General features: G+C 43.2%; 1 protein-coding gene across 1 annotated transcript in view; it reads right to left on the bottom strand.

The window, feature by feature from the left end:
• The window catches only part of ASIP (agouti signaling protein), a 159566-nt gene extending 157128 nt beyond the window's left edge, over positions 1 to 2438 (bottom strand). The window contains exon 1 of the mRNA XM_010386492.2: positions 2090 to 2438. Within this exon, the coding sequence (XP_010384794.2) occupies positions 2090 to 2141 (52 nt within the window). The 5' untranslated portion in view covers positions 2142 to 2438. The remainder of the gene's footprint in view (positions 1 to 2089) is intronic.
• Positions 2439 to 20390: the final 17952 nt, after the last annotated feature.

The raw sequence follows: 20390 nt of genomic DNA, 5'->3' as shown, positions 1-20390 counted from the left end.
TCCTACTAGAACACAAGTCAACAGATGTTTGTGACTCCAGTCCTCATGATCTGAGGCGAGGTCCCAGTGGGGATCCATATTGGGGACGGCTTGCTGACCAGTAGGGAATTTGTCCCTTTCTTCAGCTGCCATTCTATCATTTACTTGACTAAGAAACCAGGTATCTCCAAACTCTCAGGCTGCAGCTAAAGCCACATTCTTTTCATTAAAGGCCAGGGTTTGATCTAATAATAGCATGACATTTCTCCAAGTGAGATCGAAGGTTTCCCCTAGACCCTGGAGGCCATCTATGTACCTATCAGGATCATCTGAAAACTTCCACAGGTCTGCCTTGATCTGTTTTAAATCAGAGAGGGAGAAGGGGACATGTCCCCGGGTTGGGCCAAATTCCCCTCCCCCTACAGCTTGAAGGGGACATAACCGATAGCCTGGGGGTTTTTGTGGTGCTTTGGAGATTTCTTTGCTTATTTCCTTCTGGGCAGGGGAGATTACAGGAGGCTTATCATTAATAGGAAGGGAAGTTATAGGGAGGCTAGGATATGGGGATAAGCTGAGAGGTCCTCCTGTGGGATGTAAATTGCAAACTTTGTGTAGTTGTGTATTCTCCTTCAGTGAAAAGAAATCTTGGACATAGGTATTTCACTCCATTTACCTTCCCTCTTACAGAAAAGGTCAAGCTGCAGGATAGTATTGTTAATTTATATTTCCCTCACGTGGCCATTTTTCCACATCAGAGAGAGAATATTGGGGCTAAGCTGTAATGTAGAAAAAATTGAGCCACATCTTTTTCAGGATTTGCAGGTTGAATTGGTCCCAATGGCTTAGGATGCATTTCAAGGGTGAGCCTGTTGATGCCTGAATGTTTCCCATTTGAAAGACAAAACCACCCGCGGTTTTGGTTTGTTTGTTTCTCCCCCTGCCCAGGAACCCGCAACAGTCCCTGGACCCTGCTGATCAGAATAGTTGCACTCACTGATGCAGCAGCAGAAACACCTCTTGCCCAAGAACGCGCAACGGTCCCTGGACCCTGCTGGTTGGAATAGTTGCGCTCACCAATGCAGCAGCAGAAACACTAGTTTTCCTCCTAGACCACAAGGAGGACCGAGGAAGGTCGGATTTAGTGGCCCTTACCGACACATTCTCGAAAACCTGCACCCTTGCCTGACCTCCTAGACCACAAAGAGGATCAAGAAAAATCGGATTTAGTGGTTCTTACTGATGCATTCTTGAAAACCTGTTAGAGTCCTAAGTATTCTCCTGTTAGTATTGGGACTTTACCCGTATCCTATAAAGATGTTATGCACCAAAACTGAAGTGGAGAGCCATACCCTGAGGGAGGGAAGGGATCTCCAGGGTTGGAAGAGTGACACCTTTTGTCCTCACTTGAATAGGCAGGATATCATTTCTGAGGCTCCCCATATCCTAGCTTCAGGAATAGCTTTTGTTGGGCCTGCTTGTCTGAGGAGGGATCCTAAAATGCCAGATAAGATAGTCCCCCTACCCTGACGGGGCTTTGGGCAAAAATTCTGTCTTTCTGATTAGTAAGCCCGGGTGCCTAAAGAAGGGAATAGAGTCCTGGAGTTTATGCTAGAAATCATTCTTATAGGAGAAACTAGAAAAGCACCAGAGACAGGGAGTGGTCTTTAGAAGCGGGACTAGCCTTGGAAGAGAGGTGAGAGGAAGTTTGTCTGACAAGCATTAGGACCCAGGAGGCAAGGGTCAGGATAGATAGGATAGATGGGCAAGTCTCACTTGGGCGATGTGACTTTGAGAGTTCCGCTCATGGCCGCAGGGTGAACCAACTTATTGTTGGGACCCTGGAGCTGAATGGCTTTCCTCTCTGTTGACCCTTGGCTCAGCCCAGAAGTACAGGGAAAGTGGAAACTGGTTCCAGGCAAACCAACGCTCCCAATTCCAAAGAGTCAGGGGTTGTTAGAGAGCCCTTTCCCAGAAATCCTGACACCCATGTCTTTAGTCCTGCAGCTACACCGTCGCTTTTAACTGGCTGACAGGTGCTTGGTATTTAGCTCCCGAATTCTAAGGAAAAACAGGACAGAATAGCAAACAAAAGGGGTCCAATGGTACTCACCACTTGGTGACTGTCCTGGTGGAGTCGCCAAAATGTGTCCCATCTGGGTCATCAAAATGTATCCAGAATTGGTTCCTTCTGGTGGGTTCTTGGTCTCGCTGACTTCAAGAATGAAGCTGCAGACCCTCGTGGTGAGTGTTTCAGTTCTTAAAAAGGGTGATGTCCAGAGTTTGCTCCTTCAGATGTTCAGATGTGTCCAGAGTTTCTTCCTTCCAGTAGGTTTGTGGTTTCGCTGACTTCAGAAGTGAAGCTGCAGACCTTTGTAGCAAGTGTTACAGCTATTAAAGGTGGCATGTCCGGAGTTGTTTGTTCCTCCCGGTGGGTTCGTGGTCTCACTGACTTCAGGAATGAAGCCACAGACCCTCGGGGTGAGTGTTACAGCTCATAAAGGTAGTGAGGACCCAAAGAGTGAGCAGCAGCAAGATTTCTTGTGAAGCGCAAAAGAACAAAGCTTCCAGCTTCCACAGCTTGGAAGGGGACCCGAGCGGGTTGCCACTGCGGCCCGGGTGGCCACCTTTTATTCCCTTATTTGGCCCCACCCACATCATGCTGATTGGTCCGTTTTACAGAGAGCTGATTGGTCCATTTTACAGAGTGCTGATTGGTCTGTTTTTATAGAGTTCTGATTGATGTGTTTAAAAACCTTTAGCTAGACAGAAAAGTTCTCCAAGTCCCCACTCAACCCAGGAAGTCCAGCTGGCTTCACCTCTCAATATTAAAATTCTAGGCCAGGCGTGGTGGCTCACGCCTGTAATCCCAGCACTTTGGGAGGCCGAGACAGGCGGATCACGAGGTCAGGAGATCGAGACCATCCTGGCTAACATGGTGAAACCCCGTCTCTACTAAAAATACAAAACAAAATTAGCCGGACGTGGTGGTGGGAGCCTGTAGTCCCAGCTACACGGGAGGTTGAGGCAGGAGAATGGCATGAGCCCGGGGGGCAGAGCTTGCAGTGAGCCGAGATCATGACACTGCACTCCAGCCTGGGCGACAGAGCGAGACTCCATCTCAAAAAACAAAAACAAAAACAAAAACAAAACAAAGCAAAACAAAAAAGTACAAAAATTAGCCAGGTGTGGTGATGCACACTTGTAATCCAAGCTACTCCAGAGGCAGAGGTGGGAGGATGGCTTCAGCCCAGGAGGCAGAGGTTGCAGTGAGCTGAGATTGTGGCACTGCACTGCAGCCTGAGTGACAAAGCCAGACCCTGTCTCTAAATAAACAAATAAATAAATAATAAAGTGAGTGCCTCTAACTAACTGGTCCTGCTGCCCCATCTCTCACTGTGTCCCTTTCCTATATTATACCTTGGCATAGTAAATTAATTGCAGTTCCTTAAAAATTCCAAGCTGTTTCCCTGCCTCTGGGTCTTTACACATGCTGCTCCCTCTGGCCATCATACTCCACCAGGCAAACAGCTCTTCTTTTAGGACTCAGCTCTAGCACCATCTGTGCTGTCTTTTTAGATTCCTTCAAGTAGAATGTACTAACCCCTCCTTTTCTCTGCAGCATACCCTGAACATTCGGTTGCAGGTGGATAGGAAAGAAGTTTCTTCCACAGAAATAAGCTTAGGGGTGTTTGAAACATTTGAAAAATTGAGATTGTGCCAAAATTCCTTAAGTGCATACTGTGTGTCTGAAACAGTGTGAGATGTTTTTATTTCCTGGTTGGGACTATTCATTCTGGCAGCACAATCCAGCAACATTTTGCATTTCTCAAGCATCTCAAACATTATCCCACATGTTTTTAATTATGAAGAACTCTCCTGCTCTTCATAAACTCATATGTATTTCAAGGGAAGTGTGTATTTGATATGTATTAAACCCATATGTATTTCAAGGGAAATTCAATCCCTGTTTGATTAATTGGCCCTCAGTCCATCATGGTTTTACTTTTAAGAGCTATTTGATGTTCAAGATGTCATTAGAATCCCCATAATGCCCATTTCTGAGAAAAGCAATGTGGGCAAAATTAAGCAAAACCAAATGTTAACAAAATCCTTAAGTATTAAGCAGAATCCTAATGAGGAACATTACACTACCCTGTTTTTACTTTTCAGACTCATCAGTGATGACTGGAGAAGTCTTCACATCTTTAGTGCATATTTTCTCCCAAGGGACTCTGAGGATTTGGGAGAAGGAATAGTTTAATGACATTCTGTTTCCAGAAATATTTCAGTCTAGATTTTCTGAAAACCTTCAGTTACAAGATGCCTAAAATTGCAGACTAAAACATTGTAAACTTTATTTTAAATGCATATTGCTCTCTGAAGAAAGTAAAAGTCTAGGATTGATCTCTCTCTCTTCCTCTCTCTCTGTCTCTCTCTCTCTCTCTCTCCAGAGACTAAAAATAAAGAGGGATCTAGGCCGGGCGCGGTGGCTTATGCCTGTAATCCCAGCACTTTGGGAGGCCAAGGTGGGCAGATCACCTGAGGTCAGGAGTTTGAGACCGGTCTGGCCAACATAGTGAAACCCCATCTCTACTAAAGCTACAAAAATTACCCAGGCATGGTGAGGTACTCCTGTAGTCCCAGCTACTCAGGAAGCTGAGGCAGGAGAATCACTTTAAGCCAGGAAGCAGAGGTTGCAGTGAGCCGAGATCACGCCATTGCCATTGCACTCCAGCCTGGGGGACAGAGAGAGACTCCATCTCAAAAAAATAAAAAAATAAAAAAAATAAATAAATAAAAAAGCGCTCAAACTGGGAGATAAACACAAATTGATCCTAATGCTATAGATAAGGGAGTGGAGGAGATTGCTTATCTCAGTAATCAAGGACCTGGTATTCTGACAGACACACAGGGATAGAAAATGAAGCAGGACATTAGAACTCAGATGCCCGGGAAAACTTGGACCTTCAGTCAAAGCGTGAACTAGTTTTTTCACCATCATAGAGAAATAACGAGGAAGTATGCCTGTTCTGCATAAAAAAGTTTTAAAAAGTCTTCCTTAAGAATGTATAACCATAGGCCCACCCTTAGGTGGGTTTGAGGATCATATTTACACTAACCACATGTTTTTAGAACCTTCAAGCCAAAAAATTAAAGTGAAAAATTAGTCCTACATTGAGGCATTCGACAAGAGCAAATACTCAATCTCTCTGGAAAAACATAGCCCCAACCCAGATCACACAAAATTGACACAGAAAAAGCCCTGCCAAACATAAGCTCTTAAAAATTATAAAATGTGGCAGGCATAGTGGCTTATGCCTGTAATCCCAGCACTTTAGGAGGCCAAGGCGGGTGGATCACAAGGTCAGGAGTTTGAGACCAGCCTGGCCAACATGGCAAAACCCCTTCTCTACTAAAAAAAAGTACAAAAATTAGCTGGGCATGGTGGCGGGCATCTGTAATCCCAGCTACTCGGGAGGCTGAGGCAGGAGAATGGCGTGAACCTGGGAGGCGGAGCTTGCAGTGAGCTAAGATCCGGCCACTGCACTCCAGCCTGGGCCACAGAGCGAGACTCCGTCTCAAAAAAAAAAATTATAAAATGTCACCATCACTACTAGCCACTCCAATCTTTCTTTCTTATTTATTTATTTATTTTATCCTGGGTACTTGGGACCCAGGATAACTGGAAAAGACAGTAGAAAGGGTATCCATATCATAGTTGCAAAATTCTTTTCCATAATTTAAAATCTCAAAAGTCATGCTCTGTTAAATTAAGTAATACATAATCATAAAACATCTGAGTCATTTCTAGGTAAGTTAAAATACTGAAACATTAATTATTAAACACAAGTTTAAGTTTATATACTTTGACATTTTATATGGTATGGAAACAACTAATATATTTAGATGTTAATAAACAAAAATTTAAGGCTAAAAATTACAAAATGTTTTTCATCTACAAATACTAGTATACAGCAGTTCAAAATTACTTACTTCCAGGTTTTTCACTGGAAATTAGGGTTACTAAGAGTTAAAATTGTAGTTAATATATGTAATGAAAACTACTAGATATAAAAGAAACAATTATATAGAGAGAGCATATAAAGAAAGAAGGATGTGTTTCTGGTTTAAAAAAAAGTTAAAAAGAGGCCAGGGGCAGTGGCTCCTGCCTATAATCCCAGCACTTTGGTAAGCCCAGGTCAGGAGTTTGAGACCAGCCTGGGCAACATGATGAAACCCATCTCTACTAAAAATAGAAAAATTAGCCAGGTGTGGTGGTACGTGCCTGTAATCCCAGCTACTCTAGAGGTTGAAGCAGGAGACTCCCTTGAACCCAGGAGGTGGAGGTTGCAGTGAGCCAAGATCGTGCCACTGCACTCCAGCCTGGGCAACACAGCAAGACTCCATCTCAAAAAGAAAAGTAAATAAATAAAAATAAATTAAAATTTAAAAGAGAGAGAGAGTAATTTTTTCTTTCACATGACAAAAAGCCGTGTGTGGTCAAAATGATGAAGAAGAAAGAAAATAAATTTTTCCCCTAAGCTAAGCTAGAATACTCCCACCCCCCAAAAGAAATGTACAAAACTGAAGGTTTAAGCGAGTTGTAAATGGTTTGGGAAAGATGAGTCTGATGAAAGAAATTTTTTTTTTTTGAGACGGAGTCTCGCTCTGTCTCCCTGGCAGGAGTGTGGTGGCCGGATCTCAGCTCACTGCAAGCTCCGCCTCGCCGGTTCACACCATTCTCCTGCCTCCGCCTCCCGAGTAGCTGGGACTACAGGCACCTGCCACCACACCCGGCTAGTTTTTTGTATTTTTAGTAGAAACAGGGTTTCACTGTGTTAGCCAGGATGGTCTTGATCTCCTGAACTCATGATCCACCAGCCTCGGCCTCCCAAAGTGCTGGGATTACAGGCGTGAGCCACTGCACCCGGCCTCATGAAAGAAATTTTGTGTGTGATCAGGTTAGCTAAAAGTAAAAGAAAATTATTTGTAAATTTTACTAAAAATTGAACACTAATTCAAAAGCACACTGACACAAGGTCAGAGTTGGGGGCCCTATTTGAAGCAACAGGGTTTTCTCGGAACATTGATCTGCTCTTTAATAAAAATTGTAGAGCAGGGCGCGGTGGCTCACGCCTGTAATCCCAGCACTTTGGGAGGCCGAGGCGGGCAGATCACGAGGTCAGGAGATTGAGACCATCCTGGCTAACACGGTGAAACCCCATCTCTACTAAAAAAAAAAAAAAAATACAAAAAATTAGCCAGGCGTGGTGGCGGGCACCTATAGTCCCAGCTACTAGTGAGGCTGAGGAAGGAGAATGGCCTGAACCCAGGAGGCAGAGCTTGCAGTGAGCCGAGATCACACCACTGCACTCCAGCCTGGGCAACAGAGTGAGATTCCATCTCAATTAAAAACAAACAAAACAAAACAAAAATTGTAAAAGGTTTTTCTTTAGCTTTCTGGTAACTGGCCTAGGAAATAGAGATTCCATTTTGTCTTTTATCAGTTTCTGTACTTTGTGCCTTTAAGATCTTTTGTTACTTTGGTTTTATTTCATAGTGACCTGTGGCCTCATTTTGATCAAGTGTTTTAAACATTTGATATTTGACAAGCTACTCAAAATTAAATTTCAAAAAAAAATTTTTTTTTGAGATGGAATCTCACTCTGTTGCCCAGGCTGGAGTGCAGTGGCGCAGCCTTGGCTTACTGCAACCTCTGCTCCCGGGTTCAAGCGATTCTCCTGCCTCAGCCTCCCAAGTAGCACGCACCACTGTGCCCAGCTAATTTTTGTATTTTTTAAAAAAAGACTGGGTTTCACCATATTGGCCAGGCTGGTCCTGAACTCCTGACCTCGTGATCTGCCCACCTCGGGCTCCCAAAGTGCTGGGATTACAGGCGGGAAGCACTGTGCCTGGCTCACATTGTCTTAAATTCTCTTATAATAGGCCTGAGTCCCTAGCTTCTCTTTATAGTTATTCTTGTGTGCTTTAACAAATGTTTTACCAGTTCTCTAACCCAGATTTTGATCACATGACACGTCTAGGTTTTTTTGTTTTTGTTTTTCAGAGACGGGACTCACTATGTTGCCCAGGTTGGTTTCAAACTCCTAGGCTCAAGTGACCCTCCAGCCTCAGTCTCCCAAAGTGCTAGGATTATGGGCACGAGCCACCACACTCAGCCTGCTTCCAGATCTTCTCCACAGACTTAACCAGTACTACCAAACGTCAATGAGACACTGATAAAGATCTAACAGGTGCCTGCCTCTCCTTACCCTGCTTGGTCCAAATTGTTTAAACTGGCCGTAAGTCTGTCAGCCACGTGAGTCCCACTGAGGGACTAGATGGACCCACCGTAGCAACAATAAGAGACATAGCATAAGTTGGTCATCAATGCTGCCTACAACAGGTTTCAACTAAAAGGAGGAAATGTTGAATTAGGCGCCCAGTTAACAGACAAGATGGACTCCTTGTGGTTCAAAAGTAAAAGCTAACTCAAGAGGCCGTGGCAGGGCAAGGGAGTGCTCATGCTCTCTGGGACCTTAGAAAGCACCACAAAACTTGGTTTTCTGCAACCAAGTCAAAGAGCAATGCCTGGAAACAACTACAGCTGGGAATTTCCCAACTGACCACCAAGAGACCACCTGGTGCCAACAATCTAACCACCTGGAACAAGCCAATTAAGAGAGACTGGTGATTTTGGGCTTCAAGGCCATCCAATCAAGACTCTGTTCCTCATTCTCCTGATTATCCTCGCCTGTCATGCAGGTTTTGTGTATATAATCTCTAACTCTCCACCCACCCCAAAACTTCAGAGCACATTTTCAGTTTGCATGGAAGGCTACATCTCCTTAGTCTGCAGATTGCTTTGATTGATTGACTGATTGATTGATTGGAGACAGAGTCCCACTCTGTTGCCCAGGCTGGAGTGCAAAGGCGTGATCTCGGCTCACTGCAACCTCCGCCTCCTGGGTTCAAGCGATTCTCCTGCCTCAGGCTCCCGAGTAGCTGGGATTACAGGTGTGTGCCACCAGGCCCGGCTAAGTTTTATACTTTTAGTACAGATGGGGGTTTCACCATGTTGGCCAGGCTGGTCTCAAACTCCCGACCTCAGGTGATCTAACTGCCTTGGTCTCCCAAAGTGCTGGGATTACAGGTGTGAGCCACGGCGCCTGGCCTGCAGATTGGTTTTAGAAAATAAAGTTCTCGGCGGGGCGCGGTGGCTCAAGCCTGTAATCCCAGCACTTTGGGAGGCCAAGACGGGTGGATCACGAGGTCAGGAGATCGAGACCATCCTGGCTAACACGGTGAAACCCCGTCTCTACTAAAAATACAAAAAACTAGCTGGGCGAGGTGGCGGGTGCCTGTGGTCCCAGCTACTCTGGAGGCTGAGGCAGGAGAATGGTGTAAACCCAGGAGGTGGAGCTTGCAGTGACCTGAGATCCGGCCACTGCACTCCAGCCTGGGAGACAGAGCCAGACTCCGTCTCAAAAAAAATAAAAAAAAAAGAAAAGAAAGTTCTCTTTTTTCCTCTGCAGAGCTCATGGTCCTTTATTAACAAACATGCATAATAAAAATTGTGGAGGACTTTCATTTCTTGTTTCTGGAATGTTTTATTTTTTATTAGCCATTATTTCCTTTGTAACCAGAAAACATAAATTTCTATGTAAAAATACTAAGCGTTTTTTTCTTCAAGATGACAGATTAAAAGCTTTCAGAATGACTTAGCCACTTGGAAACAACAAAACAGCACATAAAGATCAACTACGAGAGCTTTAATTCAAGAAGGAAGACAGGAATTCACTGAAATAGTAAACGATAACCCAGACCCTGGGGAGGAAAAGGTGAACAAGCAGCCTCCATGATGGTGTTTGGATGGTAAATGTGAGTGAAGCTCCAGTGTGTGATGGGGGCAGTCAGTCTCCCTCTATGACTCCCCTTTCCTCTACAGATCTGTGCAACCCAGGCCAAGAATGAACACTCATTTCTCCCAAACCCTGGGAGGCAGAGAAAGGGAAAGCCACTGGGAAAAGTGCAGACAGTTTCCCAGATCTGGGGCCAAGAGGAGGATGCCATTTTTAATTCAGGCTCATGCAAAGCCAGACGTTGTTTGGCAACCTGGCAGTGGCAGCCACAGCAGGCGTTTTGGTTTCATGCTAGAGATTGGGGTGCTTGTTCTGGAATGGGGGAAGGGCCCCAAAGCCAGAAGTGATCACTGAGTGTGAAGAGTGCCCCAGCCATAAACACTAAATTAGGCTGTCTCCCATCATAGGACTGGAATGAGAGGAGAGTTGCTGAAACTGAAGTTTCTCACCAGTGGTGAGACTTGCAGCTAGGGACAGCTTTGTGATCTGGATCCAGTCTGCAGGTGTCATTGCTTAGTGCCCCAACCTGCTCCCTTGGTCAGCTGGGGTACAGTGTCCCACCAGCTCCAAGAAGCAGAAGAGGGAGGCAGACCCTACTCCCCTGGAGATCTAATCCTTGGTGCAGTCCACCCCTATGGGAGGGGGGAACGCGACCTGCCAAAGTCCCCCTTGGGGCACAGGAAATGCAAGCTCAGCACCAGCTGCTGAAGGCAGTACCACCAAAGCCCATAAATAGACTTGGAAAGGAGGTCATCTCTCTCCCCTTACCCTTGTCCTCAGTGCACTGTTGTGGACTTGACAGTGGCTGTTCCCAACAGGGCTGGGGAGCATGGGCTTAAAGAAAGAAACCACTTCTTGGGCTTCTCCAGCAGCTTCACCCTCACTGAAGGTGAACACCCTAAAGGAAAGTACTTTTTTGATTCTCTATTGCTTCCACCCTCATGCCTCCCTGATGGCTCTTACTCTTAAGCACCATCTATTAGACTGCAACCTGAATTATACCACTGAACAAAAGTACATCACTGAAACAAATAATGTCTGAGAAAGCCACTGCGTGAACTTATCTACAACCAAGGAACCTGTACAGAGCCTTGGCACCCTGAAAACACCCAGAAATAAAGCCAATCAATCACATACAACATATACCACAGTCATGTCAACAAGGTAAAAAAAAGAATAAAAAATTAAGAAGCCACCAGGTGCAGTGGCTCATGCCTGTAATCCATCCTAGCACTTTCGGAGGTTAAGGCAGGTGGATCACTTGAGGTCAGGAGTTTGAGACCAGCCTAGCCAACATGGTGAAGCCCCATCTCTGCTAAAAATACAAAAATTAAGTGGGCATGGTGGCAGGTGCCTATAATCCCAGCTACTCGGGAGGCTGAGGCAGGAGAATTGCTTGAACTGGGGGGTGGGGCAGGGGGCAAAGGTTGCAGTGAGCCGAGATCACACTGCTTCACTCCAGCCTGGGCGAAAGAGCAAAACTCTGTCTCAAAAAAAAAAAAAAAAAAAAAAAAAAAAAAAAAAAATCAAGAAGCCCCATCCAAATGATAGCAAATTCAAAAAAGGAAGCATCAGTTCCTTCATATGAGAAGGAACCAGGGCAAGAACTCCAGGAAAAAAAAAAAACAAAGTATTTAGTCACCTCCAAAAGACCTCATTAGGTCTCAAGCAATGGATCCTAACAGATATAGAACTTAGAATATGAATGGCAAAGAAACTCAATGAGATCAAAGAGAAAGTTGAAATCCAACACAGGGAAGTCAGAAGAACAATCAAAGATCTGAAAGATAACACAGCTATATTAAAAATGAATGAAGCAATTTCTAGAATTAAAAATTAACTAACAGAATTTCAAAATATAGCTAGAAGTCTTAACAACACACTATACTAAGTAGAAGAAAGAATTTCAGAGCTCAAAGACTGGTCCTTTGAATCAACCCAGTCAGACAAAAATAAAGATAAAATAATTTTTTAAAAATGAACAAAGCCATCAATAAATATGGGATTACATAAAGTAACCAAATTTATGACTAACTGGAATTTCTGAGAGAGAAGCACAAGTAAGCAACTTGAAAACTATATTCAAGGATGTAATTCAGGAAAATTTCCCCAATCTGGCTAGAGAGTTCAATATGCAGATAAAAGAAATCTGAGAATTCCTGTGAGATAGTATGCAAGATGACCATCCTCAAGGTACATAGTCATCAGACTATCCAGGGTTAATGTGAAAGAAAAAATCTTAAAGGCAACTAGAGAAAAGCATCATATTACCTATAAAGAGAAAGCCATCAGACTAACAGTGAACTTCTCAGCAGAAAAGACTTACAAACCAAAAGAGACTGGGGGCCTCTTTTTAGGAATTTTTTTTTCAAGTAGAGATGGGATCTTGCTCTGTTGCCCAGGCTAGAGTACAGTTGTGCAATCATAGCTCACTGCAGCCTCAAACTCCTAGGCTCAAGTGATCCTCCTACATCAGCTTCCCTAGTTGCTGGGATGACAGGTACATGCCACAGTGCCTGGCTAATCTTTTTTAACTTTTTGTAGAGACAGGGTCTCGCTTTGTTGCCCAGACTAGTTTTGAACTCCTGGCCTCAAGCAATCCTCTTCATAAATGAAGGATAAATAAGGTCTTTCCCAGACTAACAATTGCTATGAGAATTTGTCACCACCAGACCAGTCCTACAAGAGATGCTTAAGGGAGTTCTAATTGCGGAAACTAAAGAATGGTATTTACTACCACAAAAGCACACAGCCCACAGACTCTATAAAGCAATTACAGAATCAAGATTATAAAGCAATTAGCTAACAACACTACAGTGGCAACAAAACTTAACATATCAATGTTAACCTTGAATGTAAATGGTCTAAGCACTCCTCTTAAAAGATATAGAGTGGTGGCCAGGTGCAGTGGTTCATGCCTGTAATCCCAGTACTTTGGGAGGCCAAGGCAGGCGGATCATGAGGTCAGGAGATCAAGACCATCCTGGCTAACACAGTGAAACTAAAAATACAAAAATACTCTACTCACGATCTCTACTAAAAATACAAAAAATTAGCTAGGCATGGTGGTGGGCACCTATAGTCCCAGCTACTCAGGAGGCTGAGGCAGGAGAATCACTTGAACCCGGGAGGAAGAGGTTGCAGTGAGCCAAGATCGTGCCATTGCACTCCAGCCTGGGCAACAAGAGCGAAACTCTATCTCAAAAAAAAAAAAAAAAAAGATATAGAGTGGTAAGTTGGATTAAAAAAACAAGATCCATCCTTCTTCTGCCTTCAAGAGAACCATCTCACATACAAGGACACCCATAGGCTCAAAGTAAAGAGACAGAGAAAGATCTATTGTGCAAATGGAAACAACAAAAAAAGCATAGGGATCGCTATTCTTCTATCAGATAGAATAGACTTTAAATGAACAACAGTAAAAAAAACGACAAAGAAGAGCATTACATAATGATGAAAGGTTCAATTCGACAAGAAGATCTAACTATGCTAAATATATATGCATCCAACATTGGAGCAGCCAGCTTTATAGAATAATTACTTATAGACCTAAGAAAAGACTTAGACACACAATAATAGTAGGAGACTTCAACACACACTTGTTATTATTAGGCACATCACAAAGGCAGAAAACTAACAATTGTAATAGCAGGCACATCATGTGACAAAAGGAGGGGAAAGAGAGAGAAGGCACCACACATTTTTTTTTTTTTTTTTTTTTTTTTTCTGAGATGGAGTCTCTCTCTGTCACCTAGGCTGGAGTGCAGTGGTGCGATCTCGGTTCACTGCAACTTCCACCTCCTGGGTTCAAGCAATTCTCCTGCCTCCAGGCAATTCTCCTGCCTCAGACTCCCAAGTAGCTGAGATTACAGGTGCATGCCACCACACTCAGCTAATTTTTATATTTTTAGTAGAGACAGGTTTCACCATGTTGGCCAGGCTGGTCTCGAACTCCTGACCTCATGATCCATCCACCTTGGCCTCCCAAAGTGCTGGGATTACAGGCATGAGCCACCACGCCCAGCGGGCGCCACACATTTTTAAATGACCAGATGTTGTGCTGTTGTGAAGACAGCACCAAACCATGAGAGATCCACCCCCATGACCCAAACACCTCCCACCAGGTCCCACCCTCAGCATTGGGATTACAATTCAATGTAAGATTTGGTCAGAGACAAATATCCAAACTATATCAGTATCTTACAAGAAATATGATAATTCACACCTTATATTTTCCATCTTTCCCAATATTGTCATATCACAATATATTTTATTAAATCAATATTTTGTGTTAATCTTATTATGATTTTCCTATACTAGTGTGGTTTACTTCTGGATCAATTAGACATATTATGATCACATTTCCTTTCTCTCTCTTTCTCTCTCTCTCTCCCCCTCTTTCTCTCTCTTTCTCTCCTATTTCTCTCCTTGTCTTTCTTTCGATGGGGGCTCTCTGTCACTCAGGCTGGTCTGGAACTCCTGGACTCAAGTGATCCTCCTACCTCAGCCTCCTGAGCAGCTGGGGTTACAGGTGCATGCCACCTTGCCCAGCTACATTTCCTTTCTTATACAATTTTTGGTTTTTCTTGGAATTAACAATTGCCTCAGTTTTTGTTTGCCAAATTTTCTGTCATTATCACTAATTTTTCCAGACTTTCCAACATAAATGTAAAAATGCCTAAATTATTTTCAACACAGACAAACATGTCAGATACTCTATCAGTTCCCTGGAAATAAGCCCCTAGAGTGCTTCTTTCTCCAGTCTCTCTAAGTCTGCATATAGCTGTCCTCTTGGGACTTCCTTCTGCTTCCTTCCTAGGTTGATCCCACTTCCTAAAACCTATTATCTATGTCTTTCTTTTTTATTGATACATAATATTGGTACATATTTATGGGGTACATATGATACTTTGTTACATACATAGAATGTGTAATGACCAATTCAGGGTATTTAGGATATCCATCATCTTCAGCATTTATCATTTCTGTGTGTTCAGTACATTTCAAGTTGTCTCTTCTAGTTATTTTGAAATGCATAATACACTGTTGTTTAACTATAGTCACTTTGCTCTGCTATTAAAAACCAGAACGTATTCCTTCTATCTAACTGTATGTTTGTACCTATTAACCAACCTCTCTTCCTCCCCACTCACACACCCACAACGCTTTTAGCCTCTGGTAACTAACATTTTACTCCCTACTTTCATGAGATCAACTTTTTTTAGGCTCCCACGCGAGTGAGAATATGTCATATTTGCCTTTCTGTGTCGAGCTTATTTCACTTAACATAATGACCTCCAATTCCAACCATGTTGCTACAAATGACATAATTTACTTTTTTTTTTTTTTTTTTTTTTGAGACAAGGTCTCACTCTGTCGCCCAGGCTAGAGTGCAGTGGTGTGATCATGGCTCACTGCAGCCTTGACCTCCCAGGCTCAAGCAATCCTCCCACTTTAGCCTTCCGAGTAGCTTGGACTACAGGCACACCACCATGCCCAGCTAATTTTTGTATTTTTTTGTAGAGATGGGGTTTTGCCATGTTGCCCAGGCTGGTCTTGAACTCCTGAGTTCAAGTGATCCACCCATCTTGGCCTACCAAAGTGCTAGGATTGCAGGCATGAGCAACCATGCCCAGCCAAATTCATTCTCCTCCCTGCTTTTTTTTGACGGGCTGTTGTTCTGTTGCCCAGGCTAGAGTGCAGTGGTGCAGTCATGGCACGCTGCAGCCTTGAAATTCTAGGCTTGGGTGGTCCTCCTGACTCTGTCTCCTGAGTAGCTGGGACTATAGGCACATGCTGCCATGCTCGGCTAATTTTTTATTTTATTTTTTGTAGAGACAGGGGTCTCACTGTGTTGCCCAGGCTGGTCTCGAACTCCTGGCCTCAAACAGTCCTCCCACCTTGGTCTCCTAAAGTGCTGGGATTATAGGCATGAGCCAACATGCCCACCCTTCAGTCTTTTTAATTGCCAAATAATATTCCATTATATATATATATATATATATATATATATATATATATATATACAACATTATCTTTCTCAGTCATCCACTGATGGACACAAAGTTGATTCCATATCTTTGCTATTGTGAATAGTGCTGCAATAAACATATGGGTGGAGCTATCCCTTGATATACTGATTTCCTTTCCTTTGGATAAATACGCAGTAGTGAGACTGCTACATCGCATGATAGTTCTACTTTTAGTTTCTTTGAGAAATCTCCATAACTGTTTTCCATAACGGCTGTACTAATTTACATTCCCACCAACAGTGTATAAGTTTCCTCTTCTCTGCATCCTGACCAGCAACTGTTTATTTTTTTTTTAATCTTTTTTGTAATATCCATTCTAACTGGGGTGAGACAATATCTCACAGTGGTTTTGATTTCCCTTTATTTTTATTTTTATTTTTTTTTGAGACGGAGTTTCTGGCCTGTTGTCCAGGCTGGAGTACAATGGCACTATCTCAGCTCACCGCAGCCTCTGCCTCCTGGGTTCAAGCAACTCTCCTGCCTCAGCCTCCCAAGTAGCTGGGACTACAGGCGTGTACCACCACAATGGCTAATTTTGTATTTTTAGTAGAGACGGGGTTTCACTATGTTAGCCAGGCTTGTCTCGAACTCCTGACCTCAGGCCCACCTTGGCCTCCCAAAGTGCTGGGATTACAGGCATGAGCCACCATGCCTGGCCTTGATTTGCATTTCTATGATGATTAGTAATATTGAGCATTTTTTCATATACCTGCTGGCCTTTGTACATCTTCTTTTAAGAAACGTCTGTTCAGATCCTTTGCTCACTTTTAAAAATGGAATTGTTTTTGCTATTGAGTTGTTTGAGTTCCATGTATATTTTGGATATTAATCCCTTGTTAGATGAATGGTTTGCAAATATTTTGTACCATTTAACAGGTTGTCTCTTCATTCTGTTGTTTCCTTTGCTGTGCATAAACTTTTTAGTTTAGTATAGTCCCATTTGTCTATTTTTGTTTTTGTTGCCTGTGCTTTTGAGGTCTTAGTCATAAAGTCTTTGCCTAGACCAATAGCCTAGAGGGTTTCCCCATGTTTTCTTCTAGTGGTTCTATAGTTTGGAATACATTTAAGTCTTTCATGCATTTTTGAAGGGAGCCTTCCCCTCCACACCTGTGGGTATTTCTCGCAAGGTGAAGACGAGAGACTGAGAAAAGAAATATGACACAGAGACAAAGTATAGACGAAGAAAAGTGGGCCCAGGGGACTCGTGCTCAGCAAGTGAGGACCTGCACCGGCGCTGGTCTCTGAATTCCCTCAGTATTTATTCATCACCGTCTCTACTATCTCATCAAGGGGAATGTGGTGGTGCTATAGGGTGAAGGTGGGGAGAGGGTCAGCAGAAAAACATGTGAGCAAAGACTCTGTGTCATAAATAAGTTGAAGAAAAGGTGCTGTGCCTGGCTGTGCACATAGGCTAGATTTATGTTTAACCTTACATTAACACCTCAGTGAAGTAAAGAGTAACAGAGCAGTACTGCCGCCATGATGTCTCGCCTCCAGCCATAAGGTGGTTTTCTCCTATCTCAGAATAGAATGTATGGTCGAATTTTACACCAAGACATTCCATTCCCAGGGACATGCAGGAGACAAGTGCCTTCCTCTTATCTCAACCGCATAGAGGCCTTCCACTTTCACTACTCCTCCTCAGCACTGACCCTTTACAGGTGTCAGGCTGGGGGCTGTAAGGTCTTTCCCTTCCCACGAGGCCATATCTCAGGCTGTCTCAGTGGGGGGAAACCTGGACAATACCCAGGCTTTCTTGGGCAGGGGTCCCTGTGGCCTTCCACAGTGCACTGTGTCCCTGGTTAATCAAGAATGGAGAATGGCGATGACTTTCACCAAGCATACTGCCTGCAAAAACATTTTTAACAAAGCACATCCTGCACAGCCCTAAATCCCTTAAACCTTGAGTCAATACAGCACATGTTTTTGTGAGCACAGGGTTGGGACAAGAGTTACAGGTTAACAGCATCTCAAAGCAGAACAATTCTTCTTAGTACAGATCAAAATGGAGTTTCTTTTGTCTTCCTTTTTCTAATTAGACACAGTAACAATCTGATCTCTCTTTCTTTTCCCCACATTTCCCCCTTTTCTTTTGACAAAACCACCATCGTCATTGTGGCCCGTTCTTGATGGTTGCTGTCTCTTCGGAGCTGTAGACTAACAACAGACAGAGCGGGCACACAAGGATTAATACAAAATTTACAATAGTGGAACTTCTGAGGCTTTTAACCCAAGTGACAGGGTTAAGATTTGCAAAGCCATCAGCAGCTCCTGCGATTGCCTCAGTTCCTGGTACCAGATTTAAATGGGCTTTTGATGCTTTGAAAATTTGCTCTTTTAATTTTGAAACGTCTAAAGTAAGATTATCTTCTCTTTCCTATAGATGGCATCCAACCATGTCCCAGTGATGCTCAGACTCATTACAGGCTCGGGGTGTAATACAAAATCTGATGTATTCCAGTCACACTGTAACTGAAAACGATGTTCCAAGCTCATGAGCCTGTCTCCCGTCCAAATGACAGTTTGTCTAAGATCATTAATTGGGTTTGCCAATTTTTGATCAATATCAGATTGTGAATTCCACAATCTCGCAAAATTTTTTTTGCCAATTGTTTACAAAGTTTACTGTCTGTACAGAAGAGTGCAATGCAACTTCTGCCACAGCTGCCGTAGCTGTGACTGCAATTAATCCCATGATCACTGAAATCAAAGTAAAAATGAATCTTTTGGATCTATTTAGAACTCCTTTTAATACTTCAGCCAAAATATGCATGGATGGCGAAGCTTCCCGTGGTCGGTCCATGGACACAGGGACCCACATGCCCTCTCTTGCTCTCACTAGTAGAATACGGTGCTGCCAATTAAAAGTCAAATAAATGCAAATGAACAATCTACAGTTTTCACAGGATATAGTTTGGGAATCTGGTTTAATAACTGAGTTTCCTACAATTAGCATATAAGGGGGTTTTACACAATTTTGCACAGAAATTGTCAGACTGGAATTTAGGCCAATAGTATAAGATGACTTACGATCTTTTGTTCCTGTAGCTTGATTTCCAGACCAAATTCTAATGTGGTGTGAGGCCACAGTAAGCCTCCATAATTCTGGATGTTCAGGACCAATGACAGGACTTATTATTTTTGGTCTTGGAGCAGAGATTCCTTTTTCTCCCCATTCCCAAGGGTAGGGAGACTAACCTTTTGTACTTATTTTTATCTAAACCTTCTCTTATGTCACTGTTCACAGCCAGACTCATATGTGCACTGGAACACGACTGAGTTTGTCCTGTGCAACTGCGGTGGACGAGGTGCCCGATCTATAATGGTTCCGAATTCATTGTTTTAGAGTATCACCACACTATCCACCACACATTCTTCCCAAACTAAAACTTCTGGGCATTTTGATTCTTTGGGAATTTCCTTGGGGCAAGGCTTCCCCTTAGGCCTAGATTGTAACGATCTTTGATAAGAAGGGTCCTGTAAATAATTTACCTGTGGCCTGAGTGACATTCCACTTGCCATGTCATAAGTAAATCTACTGGTGGTACTGACAGTAGGTACTTCTACTAACTAATTGTGGATTTCAGGCATTAAGCATCCTGGTGCCCTCCCTAGGCAAATAGGAGGATAACGATACCCAGTTGAAATATTCATCATTCCTTCTTCCTCGGGTTGGGCAGGGCAACAATCATCTATGGGGCCACGTACCCACGCACTATTATTAACATATACTTCAATCAGATTATCCATCCATGTAACTGCCCGAATTAAGGGCGGGAAAGGCACATAGGCCCAGTAGGTGTAATCAGCTGCAGCTGCTCCTGCAGACATGGGGAGACTTACTACCGTTGATACAATCATCAAAGCTGCAAGCAGCACACTCTCTGGAGTTTGTGTCACCCTTGTGTTCTCTAGGCTTTTTTCAGAGAACTGTGTCAGCTTTTTTTAATTGTGCGCAAGTCAGCAGTTCTGCTTTCTTGGTGGATGGCAACTTCGTCTGTTCTTCCGATATCACCATTTTGTTCGTCTGGCAAGTCGATGGTGCTCAATTGTGGTGTCTCCGTCTCTGCAGAGACGCTTTTCTTTGCATCTCTGATGGGTTCATTGTAGAACTTTAAATGTCTAGTCGGTATCTAAACAGGAAGCTGATTTAACCCTGGTGAAACACAAGCAAAACCTCTCCCCCATGTTACCACCTTCCCTATTTCCCATGTTTTATTTTTATTTTCTTTCCACCAAATTAGTTTTCCTTCATGTGGTCTGTTCTTTTTACCAGTAAGATGTTGTATTGCAGAGGTAGTAGTCTAATTTCTATAAATGTTTAAAAAATTTAAAGTATAGAGTGCTAGATTAAGTTTCATCTGAGGAGTGGTATACTCCTTACTGTCTCCCCCTTCTTTTTTGTTTAACCAATTGAGTTTTGAGTGTTCTATTAGTTCTTCCAACTATGGCCTGTCCTTGGGAATTATAGAGAATTCCTGTTGTATGTGTAATTTTCCACTGATTTAAGAATTTT

This window comes from Rhinopithecus roxellana, chromosome 13 (assembly GCF_007565055.1).
Source record: "Rhinopithecus roxellana isolate Shanxi Qingling chromosome 13, ASM756505v1, whole genome shotgun sequence".
Taxonomy (NCBI): domain Eukaryota; kingdom Metazoa; phylum Chordata; class Mammalia; order Primates; family Cercopithecidae; genus Rhinopithecus; species Rhinopithecus roxellana.
The sequence above is the reverse complement of the archived record's forward strand: the minus strand, read 5'-3'. Positions and strand labels throughout refer to the sequence as shown.